Below are 15,925 nucleotides of genomic sequence, written 5' to 3' on the forward strand. Positions count from 1 at the left end.
AAATAATAATAATAAAAATAAAGATGGTAATAACTGGAAAATTCCCAAGGAAATTTTGATCGGCCTGCTATCTGTGCCCTGCACCTCTGAGCAGGGGTGGTCGGAAGCCGGTGTGCTCTTAAGATGCTGCTGAGTGTCTGAATCCCAGAGTTTTAGGTGTAACTGTACAAAATGAGCTACACAGCTAGCCTAGAACATTAGCGTGCTTACATTAAAATGCTCACATTTAGCATGTGGGCAAATGTTAGCATGGTAACAGTTAGCATGTTTCACATTTCAAGTAACACAGCTGTTAGGTGTACGGCTGCGGAAATTTAAAAAAAGTGTAAAATTAGATTAAAGGTTAGCATGCTTAAGTTAGGTTGCTAGCATGCCAACGTAAGCACACTAACAGTTAACTGTCACATACCAAGTTTTATGACTCTTGGTTAAACGGTTGCTAAATTATCTCATATGCAGGGGAGCTGAGTAACTTATAAGAGTAGCGAGAATGTCAACGTGTTGGCTGAGTGACATCAGTGAATGAGTGGCCGAGTAAAGAGAGAGAGGGAGCGCCTGCACTGCACCGTAGAGTGAGGAACGGGTCTGGTTGTGTCCTGCAAAACTATTAATAAAGCAACCAGAATATCACAAATCGGCAGCCTCGAATTCTGACCCGAAAGCAGACCTTAAGCAGACCCATTGCCGTGTAAAATGAAGGTTGTTACCCCCGACGAAAACATCCGCCCGGGAAGGAAGGTCTGCCTTGTGCTCCTCGACTACACTCTGCACCGGAGCCGAACAGCAGGACAGGTGTAACAACTACATTTTTACCTGTCACTCGTTAAAACTCCTTGTACTTATCTGAATGCTTATTATTTAAATGTTTACCTAAGTTGGAATCAGCAGGGGTAATACTCATCGCCACATTTGGCGAGGCGTGTTTTAAAGCCACACTTGCAGCGCAGAACCTCCCTTATTGTTAGTTTTGAAGCCCAAATATATCCATATTGTGCTTCGCCACCCTCTCCATTAACCAGTAGAATTTTATTTTTTTGCCATTCTTCTTTTTCACCATGCTATATTGCTTGTATGCACTTTGTTTGTGTTGCATTTTGACACACTCAACATCATGCGCCTCGCTCTGTAGTCACCGCCGCAACACCGATTTCAATTAATTAGTATTGCGATACTTTATCACTACCGGTATACCGTACAACCCTAGTTGTAATAGAAATACAAGAAATAAAAAAAACGAGTTGTTCTTGCATACTGTAAGGGCAGCTGAATCTTCGAATTCAAAAGTTTTACAAACGCCCCAACTCTGTTCAACCAATCAGCATTTGACAGCACATCCAGTCCCTCCAAGGTTTCTGGGGACTTTCCATAGTTCCACCTTGCTACTAGGAACGAAAAATAGTTCCAGAAGAACTCAATCTCACCCGGGTAGTTTTTGTTGGAAACACAAGTGGTACTCTATTCACCTGGATAAAAGGGAAAGTTCCTGTAAATTTACAAAAAGGGCCTCATGTCGACAAAATCATCAAGTCCCGGAATACCAATAACCAATATAAATAAAACCAGGAGAACTATATCAACAAAACCCTCGTCTCTCATTCTCATTATGTCACTGGACAAAGTCACAAGTAAATGTGCAAGAAACTGTTTGTTTCAATTTTGGTTATGTCGACGTCAGTCAGCCTCATACTGTCCATCCATTTTCTACCACTTGTCCCTTTCGGGGACGCGGGGGGTGCTGCAGCTTATCTCAGCAGCATTTGGGCGCAAAGAGGGGTACACCCTGGACAAGTCGCCACCTCATCGCAGGGCCAACACAGACAGACAGACAGACAACATTCACATTCGCATTCACACACCAGGACCTATTTAGTGTTGCCAATCAACCTACCCCAGGTGCATTTTTTCGTACTGCAAGGTACGTTTTGCCCTAGCAAGAGTCGGCAACCCAAAATGTTGAAAGAACCATATTGGACCAAAAGTATAAAAAACTAATCTGTTTGTAGCCGCAAAAAATATACGCCTTATATAAGTGTTATAATGAAGGCCACACGTGCTGTAAGTGTCTTTATTAGCTATGTTAGCCTACTATCAAAAATACTATTTGTCGCAGACTGACGCAAATCTTCGTTAACACAAATGTTGAAATGTAATATTCATTTTTACAACATTGGAACACATTAAAATGGAGGCTTCTTAGAGGGTGACATAACTCCTGGAAATTACTGGCTTAGAATGGCCAAAGTTATAGATGTTTGTTTCCAAGCTAAAGGAAACGGCAGGCTGTCTTCTTCTAGTGGATTCATCACAATCTTTGCAAGCTGGGTAACGTTTGCTGTGGTCTATAACTGTACACAAACAACTGTCTGAAATGCAGCCAATATTCCATGCAGATAATGTGTCATGAGACATGCAAATATAAATTAAATACACAGAGGACGTAAGTAAAATACATTTACAGCTCAAATATACCTACAAAAAAGGCATAATGATGCTAGCCTAAATAGCATGTTAGCATCGATTAACTTGCTTTCATGCACTGACCAAATATGCCTGATTAGCAACAAGTCAATAACGTCAACAAAGCTCAGTATTGTGCATTCACACACAGCATAAAAAGTTTGGTGGACAAAATGAGACAAAGAAGGGGTGACATAAAACACGTCTTACTATGGCAGCGTCTGAGAAAGTTGTACATTGTTGCGCATGTAGCGTGAAAGCAAGACAACTTGAAGTATCGCTTGACACACAAAAACGTGTGCGTCGTTTATTCCTCCAAAACAAGAATGAACACCAACATTACCACTCTCAAAAATGGCGGGAACAACAAACCCACACCTTTGGGAGAATCTCCTGACGGCCACTTAAAGGGGCCGCGCCGAATTACTCGCTCTTAACCGCATATATGAATGCTAAACTAGAAAAACATTATGTGCACAATCGAACAATAGAGTGAATTATGATGACAAAGTCAAGTAAGAGGTGTGGTGAATTATGTCCTTAAATCAACCGCTACAACATAAAACAAACTACGGTGAGTTTAATGACTGCCGTAATTAGTAGGACAAAATGGCGCTCGCCAAATACTCTCTTCAGTAAAGCATGTATAATATAAACAGTGGGATTTCTAACAATCAGGAAGGTTTGTGTCATGTTAAATATGGTTCCTGTAGGAACCATATTAAAACAAAAACATTTATTTTTCCCCGTCTTTTTCCATTTTCATACATTTTTGAAAAAGCTCCAAGGAGCCACTTGGGCGACACTAAAGAGCCACACGTTTTTCTATAGAGCCATGGGTTGCCGACCCCCAGCCTAGCGTGTAGCAATAAAGGTTGAGAATGTCACTGAGCTACAGGACTGTCTCAGAAAGTTAGAATCTTGTGATAAAGTCCTTTATTTTCTGTAATGCAACTAAAAACATGAGTATGTCATACATTCTGGATTCTTTACACATTAACTGAAATATTGCAAGCCTTTTATTATTTTAATATGGCTGATAATGGCATACAGCTTAAGAAAACTGAAAATATTAATGGCGATGATGAATTCATTTTCCAGCATGATCTGGCACCTGCCCACAGTGCCAAAACCACCAGTAACTGGTGTTACTGACCATGGCATTACTGTCCTCGATTGGCCTGCCAACTCTCCTGACCTAAACCCCATAGAGAATTTGTGGGGTATTGTGAAGAAGAAGCTGAAAGACACCATACCCAATAATTCAAATGTAATGAATCCAGAATGTATGACAAGTCCATGTTGCATTACAGAAAATACAGGACTTTATCACAATATTCTAATTTTCTGAGACAGTCCTGTATGTCTCCTCTGAGCAGGTTTTACGCCTTTCAGTGGCTGTCACATGATCACGGCTATCTCCTTGTGGTCGAGCGGGGTTGTTTCTTTTACGCAGACATGTTGTTGACTGCAGTGACCGTCCCCTTAAATCCGAGGTCACTCTCTGCAGAATGGAAAGTTCAAGAGGGCAGTGAATGTTTTGACTGCAGCACATTCAGTCCTCTATCGGGTCTGTCGAAGCTACTTTTTCCTCTTCCCCCAGACCTCCCTTCTGTCACTGACCGGTCCTGGCACTCCTTTCTCCATCCAATGCTCTTGTTTATTTAAAACGGCTTTTTCGCATGCTGAGTGAACATCTCAGGGCTTTCACTGCCACTAGCACGCCTCCATATTGATAACACTCTGGCTTGTGTGCGCGCGCGTCTGTCAGTGTCTGTCACTCGTGCACCTTGAGCACTGAGGATATGAGGTCATGCAGACCTGACCTTAGTCCACCGGAATCTTCTATTACCTCAGCACCTCTCTGTGTTGTTCATTGTGTCGCAACAAATGCAAAAGTTTCCATCTGCTTCAGCCAAACAATGGAACCAACCATGGGTTAAAAAGTCTGAAGACGGATTATTTAGATAATTTGAACATATTTTTTTAATTAGCATTTCAGCATGAAAACATACTAGTAGGATATTAGATTGATTTTGTCTCTTAAAGGTCGTGAGTTCAAACCGCGGCCGAGTCATAACAAAGACTATAAAAATGGGACTCATTACCTCCCTGCTTGGCACTCAGCATTAGGGTTGGAATTGGGGGTTAAATCACGAAAAAAGACTCCCGGGCGCGGCCACCGCTGCTACCCACTGCTCCCCTCACCTCCCAGGGGGTGAACAAGGGTGGTGGGTCAACTGCAGAGAATAATTTAGCCACACCTAGTGTGTGTGTGACTATCATTGGTACTTTAACTTTAAAGTTAAAGCAATTGAGGCACACCGTACCGCTTGGTTACAACCAGCAGAGGTGCTGTTGCGTCAGGTTCAGCTAGTTTACTGTCTAAAGAAATACACCATGACATCTACTAAGTTAAAATAGATAGATAGATATTACTTTATTGATTCCTTCAGGAGAGTTCCTTCAGGAACTGGGATAACACAGTTATATTTTTTAACTGAAAAAATAATATATTAACATCATACACTATATCGTAGCAGTAATCATTCTTGAAGAATATCAGATGTCTGTGTCTGTCTGTGCCTTATAATTTAATATTTTTGTAAATAAAACCTTGAAAGACGAACTCATTTGTCTCCCTGATAGGGTTGTCCGGTATTAGCATAGAACCGCGATACTAATGAATCATATTCGGTACTATACTGCCTCTAAAAAGTACTAGAATGATGGTCGACGGGGAGGCAGGAGTTGATTGTTATGAAATAATAATAAACGTGAATCCAATGTGTACTTAGCCCATTACATACTTTAAAAAATCATGTGTAAAAATATACAAATGACAACAACTAGCAATTCCACTCTTGTTATTTTTCAACCGCTGAAATGAAGTTGCCCGTTTGAACCTTTAGATAAGTCTCTTGCATGTTTGTGTGCCCGAGACTCTCAAGCTCTCTTCCTCTCCTGTCCCTCACCTCCCCCTGTTGGCGACCACTGTAACGCTCTCTGATTTTGCTTGCTATGGTAACGTTTACATGCCTTCAAAATAAGATGCAGATACAACATTAAAAACAAATATAAAGTGCATGAGAATTTGGGTTGGGCGAAAAGGCCTTTTTTAAATATCTCAATATTTTCAAGCCATGTCACGATACACGATATATATCTCGATATTTTGCCTTAGCCTTGAATGAACACTTGATGCATATAATCACAGCAGTATGATGATTCTATGTGTCTACATTAAAACATTCTTCTTCATACTTCATTAATATATGCTCATTTTAAACTTTAATGCAGAGAAGGGAATCACAACTAAGTCAATTGACCAAAACTGTATTTATTAAACAGTTATTAAGCAGTGGCACAAACATTCATGTCATTTCCAACACAGAAAGTGCAAGATTGTCAAAAACATTTTAAAACAAGCTATTAGTGCACTTTTGTGCATGATGTCACTAAGATGACGTATCAAAATAACACAACATTAAAGTGCACTTTTTGTACAGAACGCCACTGCAATAGTTTAAAACTAATAAAGTGCACTTTGTGCATGTCACACAAGATATTTAAATGAGTGTCAAATAAAAATGAGCTGCATAATAGGAAATCAAATAGTGTTTGTCCTTCGCTACGTGGTAGGTTACTGCGGACGTTATCTCCTTTTGTTGTTGACAATTTTTTTCATATGGTGTTGATCTGGTAATGTTTGCCTCGGCATTTTGATGGTGTGGGCGTGTGGCACCGAATGGAGATTTTGAAATGCGGAGAAAGCACTCTTCATTCTCTAAGGTGACTTTTCAAATAATACTACATATTAGCAGTAATGTTACTTTTGCCCCACAATTGACAAATTACAGTTGTCTGTTTGACATATTCCCACTTGAAGCCAAACCACTGCCAGACGATGGGTTTTCTTGGGAATTAATCCTTCTTTCATTTGTGACCAGATTCGCACCTTCTTTCACTCGTATTACCACTCGCATTGCTCCGCTAGCATCACAGCTAACGTTACCCATGCTGCTACCACTCTACTCCGCAAGGGCATATACATTATGTGACGTATGACGTGACGTATGTAAGAAGGTGCGCTTGCTGTATGTGAGAAGGAGACGGCGTGGCGCAGTGGAACAGTGGCCGTGCGCAACCCGAGGGTCCCTGGTTCAATCCCCACCTAGTACCAACCTCGTCACGTCTGTTGTGTCCTTCAGCAAGACACTTCACCCTTGCTCCTGATGGGTGCTGCTTAGCGCCTTGCATGTCAGCTCTCTCAATCAGTGTGTGAATGTGTGTGTGAATGGATAAATGTGGAAGTAGTGTCAAAGCGCTTTGAGTACCTTGAAGGTAGAAAAACGCTAAACAAGTACAACCCATTTATCATTTATTTGTCATACAAGAAGGAGTGGGAAGAGCCTGTAGTCTAATGCCCACAGCTAAAAGCAACTGCGTGAGAACGTATACTTGAATATCACGATATAGTCATTTTCTATATCGTACAGAGACAAACCCGCGACATTTCGAATCTATCGATATGTCGCCCAGCCCTAATAAGAAATTTAACTCACCGTAACGCTAAATCAATGGGAGCCCTGAGCTTGTTTTTCTGCGACAAAACGGTCCTAACTGGGGGTAATGGGAGACAAATACACCCCAAGTGTGTTGCTTATGTCCAGTCTGCTCCGTTGTTTTGTTTTCGTGGCCGTCACTGCAAAAAATCCCGCTTCACACAGATAGGATGTCGGAAATGGCAACAGGGTTTTCAGTGCTGTAGTGGCGATCTCGGGGTATTCTGCTATGACTTTAATCCGGAACATTGTTGTCTCAAACACACGTTTAAGGCTGCCGTCACTTGCAAACTCCAGCAGTTGATCTTCTTGCACAGACATGTTGGATTCACCTTTTTTGCCAAAAAATTGGTCGCGGATCCATTCCTTAGCAGTTCGTGGGTCCTTTGAATTTGGGAAGTAGCGCTCAAACTCTTTTTAACCTTCCTCTTGTGTTAGCTTTCTGTTACCATCTCTAATGTTAATGGCTCGGTTTTGACCCATGTTTTAAATCAGCTGTCAAATACACTAAAACAATTATATATCATCCAATTTGTTTCTCATCTCTTGGTTACCTTGTTAGGCTTCCTTAACCATGAAAATATTGGTTTTAATATTTTTGGTGTGGGCTATTGGGCCTTTTTTTTTGTCAGCATACCGCTCGAATTCAATTAAAAAAATTGTTAAAATGGACCTCAAGAGAATCGTATAAATAAATAAAAGGTTGTTGTGTTACCTGACTATTACTAAGGGGTATTAGCACACATCTCTTGAATAAATTTGTTTTATTTCTTTTTTCATTTTAATAATTTTTTTATTGAATTGACCTCACATGTCCGTACATTTGTTTATTTTTGTACTGGATAACAAGGTAAAATGAGAATCCCCTAAAGCTCACATGATTGGGAGTGGAGCTGGCTGACAGTGTGTTCAGTTTTAGCTCTAATAATTGCTTGATAATCTTATTTGTACTACTGCGTCGAAACCGACCCTAACAACACCAATGTCATAATTTCAACCACATTTTATAATTTAGTGGGGGAAAAAAGGGGTTTATTTTGTTGAAATAGAGATTCCTGACAAAGTCAAAAAGCCCTGATGCAAAAAAAATACATTTATGTGGTTCTTTTATGGTTGGTGAGGACCCTAACACAAGACGAAGGTCAAAAGCACAGACCGGTGATGGTGCACCAGCTTGGTGAATGAAGGAGCAGGCTCAGTCTCACACAAAATCCCCGCTAATATTTGAGAGCCGGTCGCCGCATATTATGCTGAGTAGGCATGGGAATAACCTGTTGCGATAAATCCATATTTCAAGTATGGCTCCTGGTATTATCGATTAAAAGCTTTCTTTTTGTTAAAAGTTGTTGGCTGTTGTTCTCTCTCTTCGATATGCCTTTTCCCCTTCACAAATAAACTTTCCAAAGACGTCTGTTTTTTACTCATTTTGCTAGCTGATTTAAATTTTGCCGCTCAAGTGACCAAGATTTAACCGAGAGAATCCGGTCATTTTCCGAAATAAAAAATAGTTTTCAAAATGAAACATCGTTCGGGCTCAGATAATAAATAAAATGGAAATAACGAATTATTTCTTCTGTTAATTAATTAATTGTTTCTTGGGGAACACTGATCTAGACCAGTGGTTGTCAACCTTTTTTCAGTGATTTACCCCCTAATCAACAAAGCATTTTTGGTTGGGAAAAAAAGGAGATAAAGAAGTAAAATACAGCACTATGTCATCAGTTTCTGATTGATTAAATTGTGGTCTTTCTTGAACTATTTGGAAAAAAATATATAAAAATATAAAAATAACTAAAATCTTGTTGAAAAACAAACAAGTGATTCAATTATAAATAAAGATTTCTACACATAGAAACAATAATCAACTTAAAGTGCCCTCTTTGGGGATTCTAATGGAGATCCATCTGGATTAATGAACTTAATTCTAAACATTTTTTCACAAAAAAAGAAATCTTTAACATCAATATTTATGGAACATATCCACAGAAAATCTAGCTGTCAACACTGAATATTTTTTTGTTGCATTTCTTTTCACAGTTTATTACATTCATATTTTGTTGAAGTATTATTCAATGAATATATTTATAAAGGATTTTTGAACTGTTGCTATTTTTAGAATATTTTTGAAAAATCTCACGTACCCCTTGGCATACCTTCAAACACCCCCAGGGGTACGCGTACCCCCATTTGAGAAGAGCTGATCTAAACCACAAGGAAGTATTTTAAGTCTAGATCAAAATTATTATCGGCACCCTTTAATAAAAAGGACTGGAAAGCTCCGAAATTAACCGACAATATCAAAATAAAAACATTATGGTGGGCTCGTGGACTTGGGTTTCACACCCAGAAGACCCCAGTTGGGGGCGTGGTTATGTGTGGAAAAACAGGATGTTTGGAAAGCAACAACACTACAACATGCCAGTCAGGTAATGCTTTAACTTTTAAAACAATAACAGTGCAGATGTTGTTAAATCAATCCCTAATGACTGTTGTGTTTATGCATATCAGCATTAATTGAAACAAAGCAACAACAGTCTGTGATTGCCGCTAATCTTTTGTCCTTTGTCCACCTTTGTATTCTCTAAACCAGGTCCAACCCATTCTACGAGCCAAAGACCAGCCCGTCACAGAGCCCCACTGGTAGCCCCTCCCTGGACGCGGGCATCGGCCAGAAGAGGAAGGCACCAGCGCGCCCCAGCACGGGCCCTGGCCTCAGCCCCGTTGTACCAGCGCCCAAGCCAGGCCCCGGCCCGGTCGGGGACAAAGCCCAGCCGGTCAGGCTTGGTCCAGTGGCAGCGGTCATCGGGAGAGAACTGGCCTCTTCTTCCCCAAAGGTAAACATCGAACTTCCAGTCTTCAATTACAGTAAAACCTCGATTTCACAAACGCCGTTATTTACCTTATTTTCGGTCTACGAACGTTTAGATCGAACTAAATATACCTACACTGCAAAAACTGAAATCTAAGTAAGATTAAATATCTCAAATAAGGATGATATTTGCTTATTTTCTGTCTCATCAGATCATTATTCTCACTAAGCAGATTTTATGTTAGTGTTTTACTTGTTTGAAGGGATTTGGTCCTAAATGATCTCAGTATGGTATACGTGGGTTGTTGCTGACATTTTATGACATATATTGAGTAAAACATGCTTGAAGCTAGAATATCAACAGTTGCAAAGCTGTGTCATCAACACTTAAAAGTATAAAACAACTATTTTAAAGTAATAATTTCTTATTTCAAGCATTAAAAAAAAAAAATCATGACTTTGACACGCTGCGGATGGACGTTAGCTGCTAGCTAGCTCTCTTTGCTTAAAAGCACCTCTTGTAGAGAGGTGCTTTAGTGTTGATAGTTTCACATTTATCGTTTGTTTTTAAGGCAAAATGTGTCCATTCTGCCTCTTATGTCTTCACACTGTGTCTGTTTGCAAGTACTCCATACTTGTGCGTTGTCGAACATGCGCCTCTGCTCAGGAATGAGACGATGTGACAACGGCGCGCCGTCATGTCTTTGGAGTAAAAAAAAATCCCAGTATTTTTCAGTTATTATAGAACCGTTTTTAACTCATTAGTATACTTTATTAGCACCGGTATACTGTACATTAAAGTGTGCATATTTTAATATAAAATTGGAATAAGTATTCATGTTGTTTATTATGGGGAATTCTGTTTCTCTATACGAACGTTACGTTCAAGGATCAATCAGGTTTATGATCTAAACCGGGGGTCGGCAACCCAAAATGTTGACAGAGCCATATTGGACCACAAATACAAAAAAGTAATCGGTCTGGAACCGCAAAAAAAATAAAAGTCTTATATACTGTAAGTGTTATAATGATGGCAACACATGATGTAAGTGGCTAATTAGCTGTACTAGCCTACTATCAAAATGACTATGTGTCGAAGGCTGGTGCAAATCTTCGTTGACAGAAATGTTGAAATGTAATATTTATTCTACACATTTTTACAACATTGGAAAAGATTAGTAAAACTGCTCAGAAGGGGAGATAACTTCTGGAAATGACAGTTTTCGAATGGCCAAAGGTATAGATGTGTGTGTCCGAGTTAAAGGAAACGTCAGGTTGTGTTCTTCTAATGGATTTATTACAATCTTTACAAGCTAGGTAACGTTTGCTGTGGTCTGGAACAACATGGCGCACAAACAACTATCAGAAATGCAGCTAATATTACATACATATAATGTGTCATAAAAGATGGAAAAATAAACAAAATACACATAAGGAAATTAAATAAGTTCAAATATCGCTAGAAATGAGGCATAACGATGCAATATGTACATACAGATAGCCTAAATAGCATGTTAGCATCAATTAGCTTGCAGTCATGCACTGACCAAACATGCCTGATTAGTACTCAACTCAAAACATTTACAACAACAAAGCACACCATTTTGTATTCACACAGTATAACATGTTTGGTGGACAAAATCAGACAAAGGAGTGGCATAAAACATGTCTTTCTGTGGCAGCATCGGAGAAATGTGTACATGTAAACAAAATATTGAGTCACAGTCCACACAATAGTGAGTTCATGGCCCACTGAAATTAGTAGGACAAAACGGCACTCGCCAAATACTCTCCTCAGTGAAGCATAAACACAAACATATTAAACAGTGGGCTTTCTAACAATTAGGAATGTTTGTGTCGTGTTTGTCCTCCTACAGAAACCATATTACAACAAAAAACATATTTTTCACCCCATTTTTTTTCCATTTCCATACATTTTTGAAAAAGCTCCATAGAGCCACCAGGCCGCCGCTAAAGAGCCACATGTAGTTCTAGAGCCGTGGGTTGCTGACCCCCGATCTAAAATGTGTTTCCAGGTAAACAATACCGTATTTTTCGGACTATAAGTCGCATTTTTTTTCATAGTTTGGCCAGGGGTGTGACTTATACTCAGGAACAACTTATGTGTGAAATTATTAACACATTACCGTAAAATATCAAATAATATTATTTAGCTCATTCACATAAGAGACTAGACGTATAAGATTTCATGGGATTTAGCGATTAGGAGTGACAGATTGTTTGTTAAACGTATAGCATGTTCTATATTTTATAGTTATTTGAATGACTCTTACCATAATATGTTACGTTAACATACCAGGCACCTTCTCAGTTGGTTATTTATGCGTCATATAACGTACACTTATTCAGCCTGTTGTTCACTATTCTTTATTTATTTTAAATTGCCTTTCAAATGTCTTTTCTTGGTGTTGGCTTTTATCAAATAAATTTCCACAAAAAATGCGACTTATAATCCAGTGCGACTTATATATTTTTTTTTCCTTCTTTATTATGCATTTTCGGCAGGTGCGACTTATACTCCAGAGCGACTTATACTCCGAAAAATACGGTAATACGTATCGATAATTGCTTTCAGTCTGCCTACTCTCCGCAATGTTTTTCTTTTGTTCTTTTAAAACTTCCCGTCGCCTCATTGAAGTGTTTGTTTATTGAGGACTTTTCCAATCCCAATGTTTATTTATTTGTTTATTTAAATTAGGCAAACCGCGGCTGGCTCTAATTAAATGGCTGATGGTCACACACACTCACGGCAGGAGTCAGACCACTGGTGGGGAATGATTGGCTGGGGGGGTACTCTGCATATGTGTGTGTGTGTGTGTGTGTGTGTGTGTGTGTGTGTGTGTAGGGGTTGACTGGGTCTATGTGGGGCTTAAACACAGAGGGCTTAACTACAGCAGAGCGATCACAAGGGGGTGTTGACCCCCTGCGCGCGCTCACCCACACATGCGAACACACTTTGTACAGTTGCTTAGACCCACACAGCCACCACCGCCACAGCCGCCATGCACCTGGCGAGCTGTCTGTTTTAGCGGCTGTCCTCGTAATTACGCCGCGGCGCCTTTATCACCCAGCCGCACTTGCCTGTGACCGTGGGTGAGGGGGCCTGCACCACTTTAATTACCAAGAGCCAATGGCCTGTGGTGGGGCCCTACTTGGTGCGGAGGGAGGGCGGCGGGGTTCGCACAGAATGCATTGTGGGAAATGTGCGCGTGGAGACCGGCGCGGGGACGGCCTGAGAGTAGTGGAAAGAAAGCCACGGTGTGAATAGGTTTCTATTTCTCATTCTCGCCGAGCACTAAACACGTGCACGCCGCAGCCATGTGTTGGCAGCGAGATGACCTTTTTGAATGTATGAAGTCAGAGGGGATTAAGAGGAGACATTCTCGCTATGAGAGGCTGAGACGAAGGCAACACATCGCACGGCGAACGTGTGCGGAGTGTCGATGTGCTCTTGAATGCACCACTGTACGTCTTCCCTTAAAAGTCTCGGCTCTGCCCACGGCTCAGATGAGCAAATGTGTTCGGGGGGACAGTTGTCACCTTCCCCCAAAAGCCGGCTAACCTCTACCTATCTCACAATGGCTCTTCCAGGTGTGCATGCCTCATTTCTATTTGTTTCCGCCAACTGTTCTTGTGGCAATCTGGTGTGGCGGGCCGAGATAAACACACACTGTGAGGCGACCGGGTCTAATCTCAACATGTGAATAAAAGCGGTTTCATTGAAAGCCAGGGCGATGCATTTACAGCTCGCCCCGAAGGCTACGAGACGTGCGCGCGCGTGTGTGTTTTGCGTGAATGAAATCATATCCAAGCCAAGGAGATTAGAAGGTCTTGTGTCGCTCTCAGCTTTTACATACGAGACAACTGAATGAAAAACACTTGCTTTCAACAGTCTGTCATCTGGCCTCAAACATCCCGTTCACGAAACACTCGGACACACAAACTATTACAAGTTTGTTGGCGTTACTTCCGCTCGTCCCAATTTTTAGGCGTGGGCCTTTCAGGCTTCATCTACACCAAGCAGGGATATAGGGCTGGGCGATATGGCCTTTTATTAATATCTCGATATTTTTAGGCCATGTCACGATACACGATATTTATCTCGATATTTTGCCTTAGCCTTGAATGAACACTTGATGCATATAACCACAGCAGTATGATGATTCTATTTGTCTACATTAAATGTTTTAATACATTTTTACTGTATTTATTGAACAGTTATTAAGCAGTGGCACAAAAATTAATGTCATTTCCAAAACAGAAAGTGCAATATTGTCACAGACATTTTAAAACAAGCTATTAGTGCACTTTTGTGCATGATGTCACTAAGATGACATATCAAAACAACACTAAATTTAAGTGCACTTTTTGTACAGAACGCCACTACAATAGTTTAAAACAAATAAAGTGCACATTTGTGCATGATGTCACACAAGATATATTTCAATAAGTGTCAAATAAAAATGAGCTGCATAATAGGAAATCAAATAGTGTATGTCCTTCACTGTAGTAGGTTACTGCGGACGTCATCTCCTTCTGTTGTTGACTATTTTTTTTATACAGTGTTGATCTGGAAATTGTTGCTTCGGCATTTTGTTAGCGTGGCACCGAACGGAAATGTTGACATGCGGAGTTTCAAGCACTCTTCATTCTCTAGCACAGTGGTTCTCAACCTTTTTTCAGTGATGTACTCCCTTTGAACATTTTTTATAATTCAAATACCCCCTAATCAGAGCAAAGCATTTTTGGTTGAAAAAAAGAGATAAAGAAGTAAAATACAGCACAATATCATCGGTTTCTGATTTATTAAATTGTATAACAGTGCAAAATATTGCTCATTTGTAGTGGTCTTTCTTGAACTATTTGGAAAAAAAGATATAAAAATAACTAAAAACTTGTTGAAAAATAAAAAATTATAAATAAAGATTTCTACACATAGAAGTAATCATCAACTTAAAGTTCCCTCCTTGGGGATTGTAATAGAGATCCATCTGGATTCATTAACTTAATTCTAAATTTCTTCACAAAAAAAAAAAAATCTTTAACATCAATATTTATGGAACATGTCCACAAAAAAATCTAGCTGTCAACACTGAATATCTCATTTTTACATTTTTTTTCACAGTTTATGTACTTAGATTCATATTTTTTTGAAGTATTATTCAATAAATATATTTATAAAGGATTTTTGAATTGTTGCTATTTTTAAAATATTTTAAAAAAATCTCACGTACCCCTTGGCATACCTTCAAGTACCCCCAGGGGTACGCGTACCCCCATTTGAGAACCATTGCTCTAGCAGGTGACTTTTCAAATGATACTACATTAGTAGAGCTACTAATTTTTGTAGCAACGATTTTGGCGCATACTTGACATATTACGGTTGTCTGTTCCGACATCTTCCCGCTTGAAGCCAAACCACCGCCAGATGATGGACCCCGTGCTGTTTTTCTTCGTAAATAATTATTCCTCCATTTGTTACCAGATTCGCACCTTCTTTCTCTCGTATTACCATTCGCACCACTCCGTTAGCATCACAGCTTATGTTACCATGCCGCTACCTCTCTGCTCCGTGAGGGCGTATGACGTTGTATGTGACGTATGTAAGAAGGTGCGCTTGTTTTCTGTCTCTGTGAAAAGGAGAGACAAGAATGAGCGAGAAGAGCCTGCAGTGTTATACCCGCAGCTAAAAGCAACTGCGTGAGAACGTATACTCGAATATCACGATATAGTCATTTTCTATAACGCACAGAGACAAACCCGCGATATATCGAGTATTTCGTCCGCCGGCATAACGCGACCTCGTACGCATGCACAAAAATGCACACGTCATAGTTATCTCTGACCTACTTTGTAAACAATTTGTCGTGCATTTCTCTTCAGTGTGAAGAGCTGCACTTTACTACATTGGAAATAGTTTGCTGTGCTTTGTGTGCCTTTAGACTTAGGATTTTTCTATTGTCATTCAAATGTGAACTTTACAGTACAGATAAGATCGAAATTTCGTTGCATTAGCTCACAATATGAGAGTCCTGGCTTCGATCCTGCGCTCGGCATCTTTCTGTGTGGAGTT

General features: G+C 40.0%; 1 protein-coding gene across 6 annotated transcripts in view; it reads left to right on the top strand.

The window, feature by feature from the left end:
* Positions 1 to 15,925, top strand: part of ehbp1 (EH domain binding protein 1) — a 360,301-nt gene that overhangs the window by 113,064 nt on the left and 231,312 nt on the right. For all 6 annotated transcript variants that reach the window (XM_061911324.1, XM_061911326.1, XM_061911325.1 and 3 more), the window contains one exon: positions 9,613 to 9,856. In XM_061911324.1, coding sequence (XP_061767308.1) covers positions 9,613 to 9,856 — 244 coding nt within the window. The remainder of the gene's footprint in view (positions 1 to 9,612; positions 9,857 to 15,925) is intronic.

The sequence above is a fragment of the Nerophis ophidion genome, linkage group LG09 (genome assembly GCF_033978795.1).
Source record: "Nerophis ophidion isolate RoL-2023_Sa linkage group LG09, RoL_Noph_v1.0, whole genome shotgun sequence".
Taxonomy (NCBI): domain Eukaryota; kingdom Metazoa; phylum Chordata; class Actinopteri; order Syngnathiformes; family Syngnathidae; genus Nerophis; species Nerophis ophidion.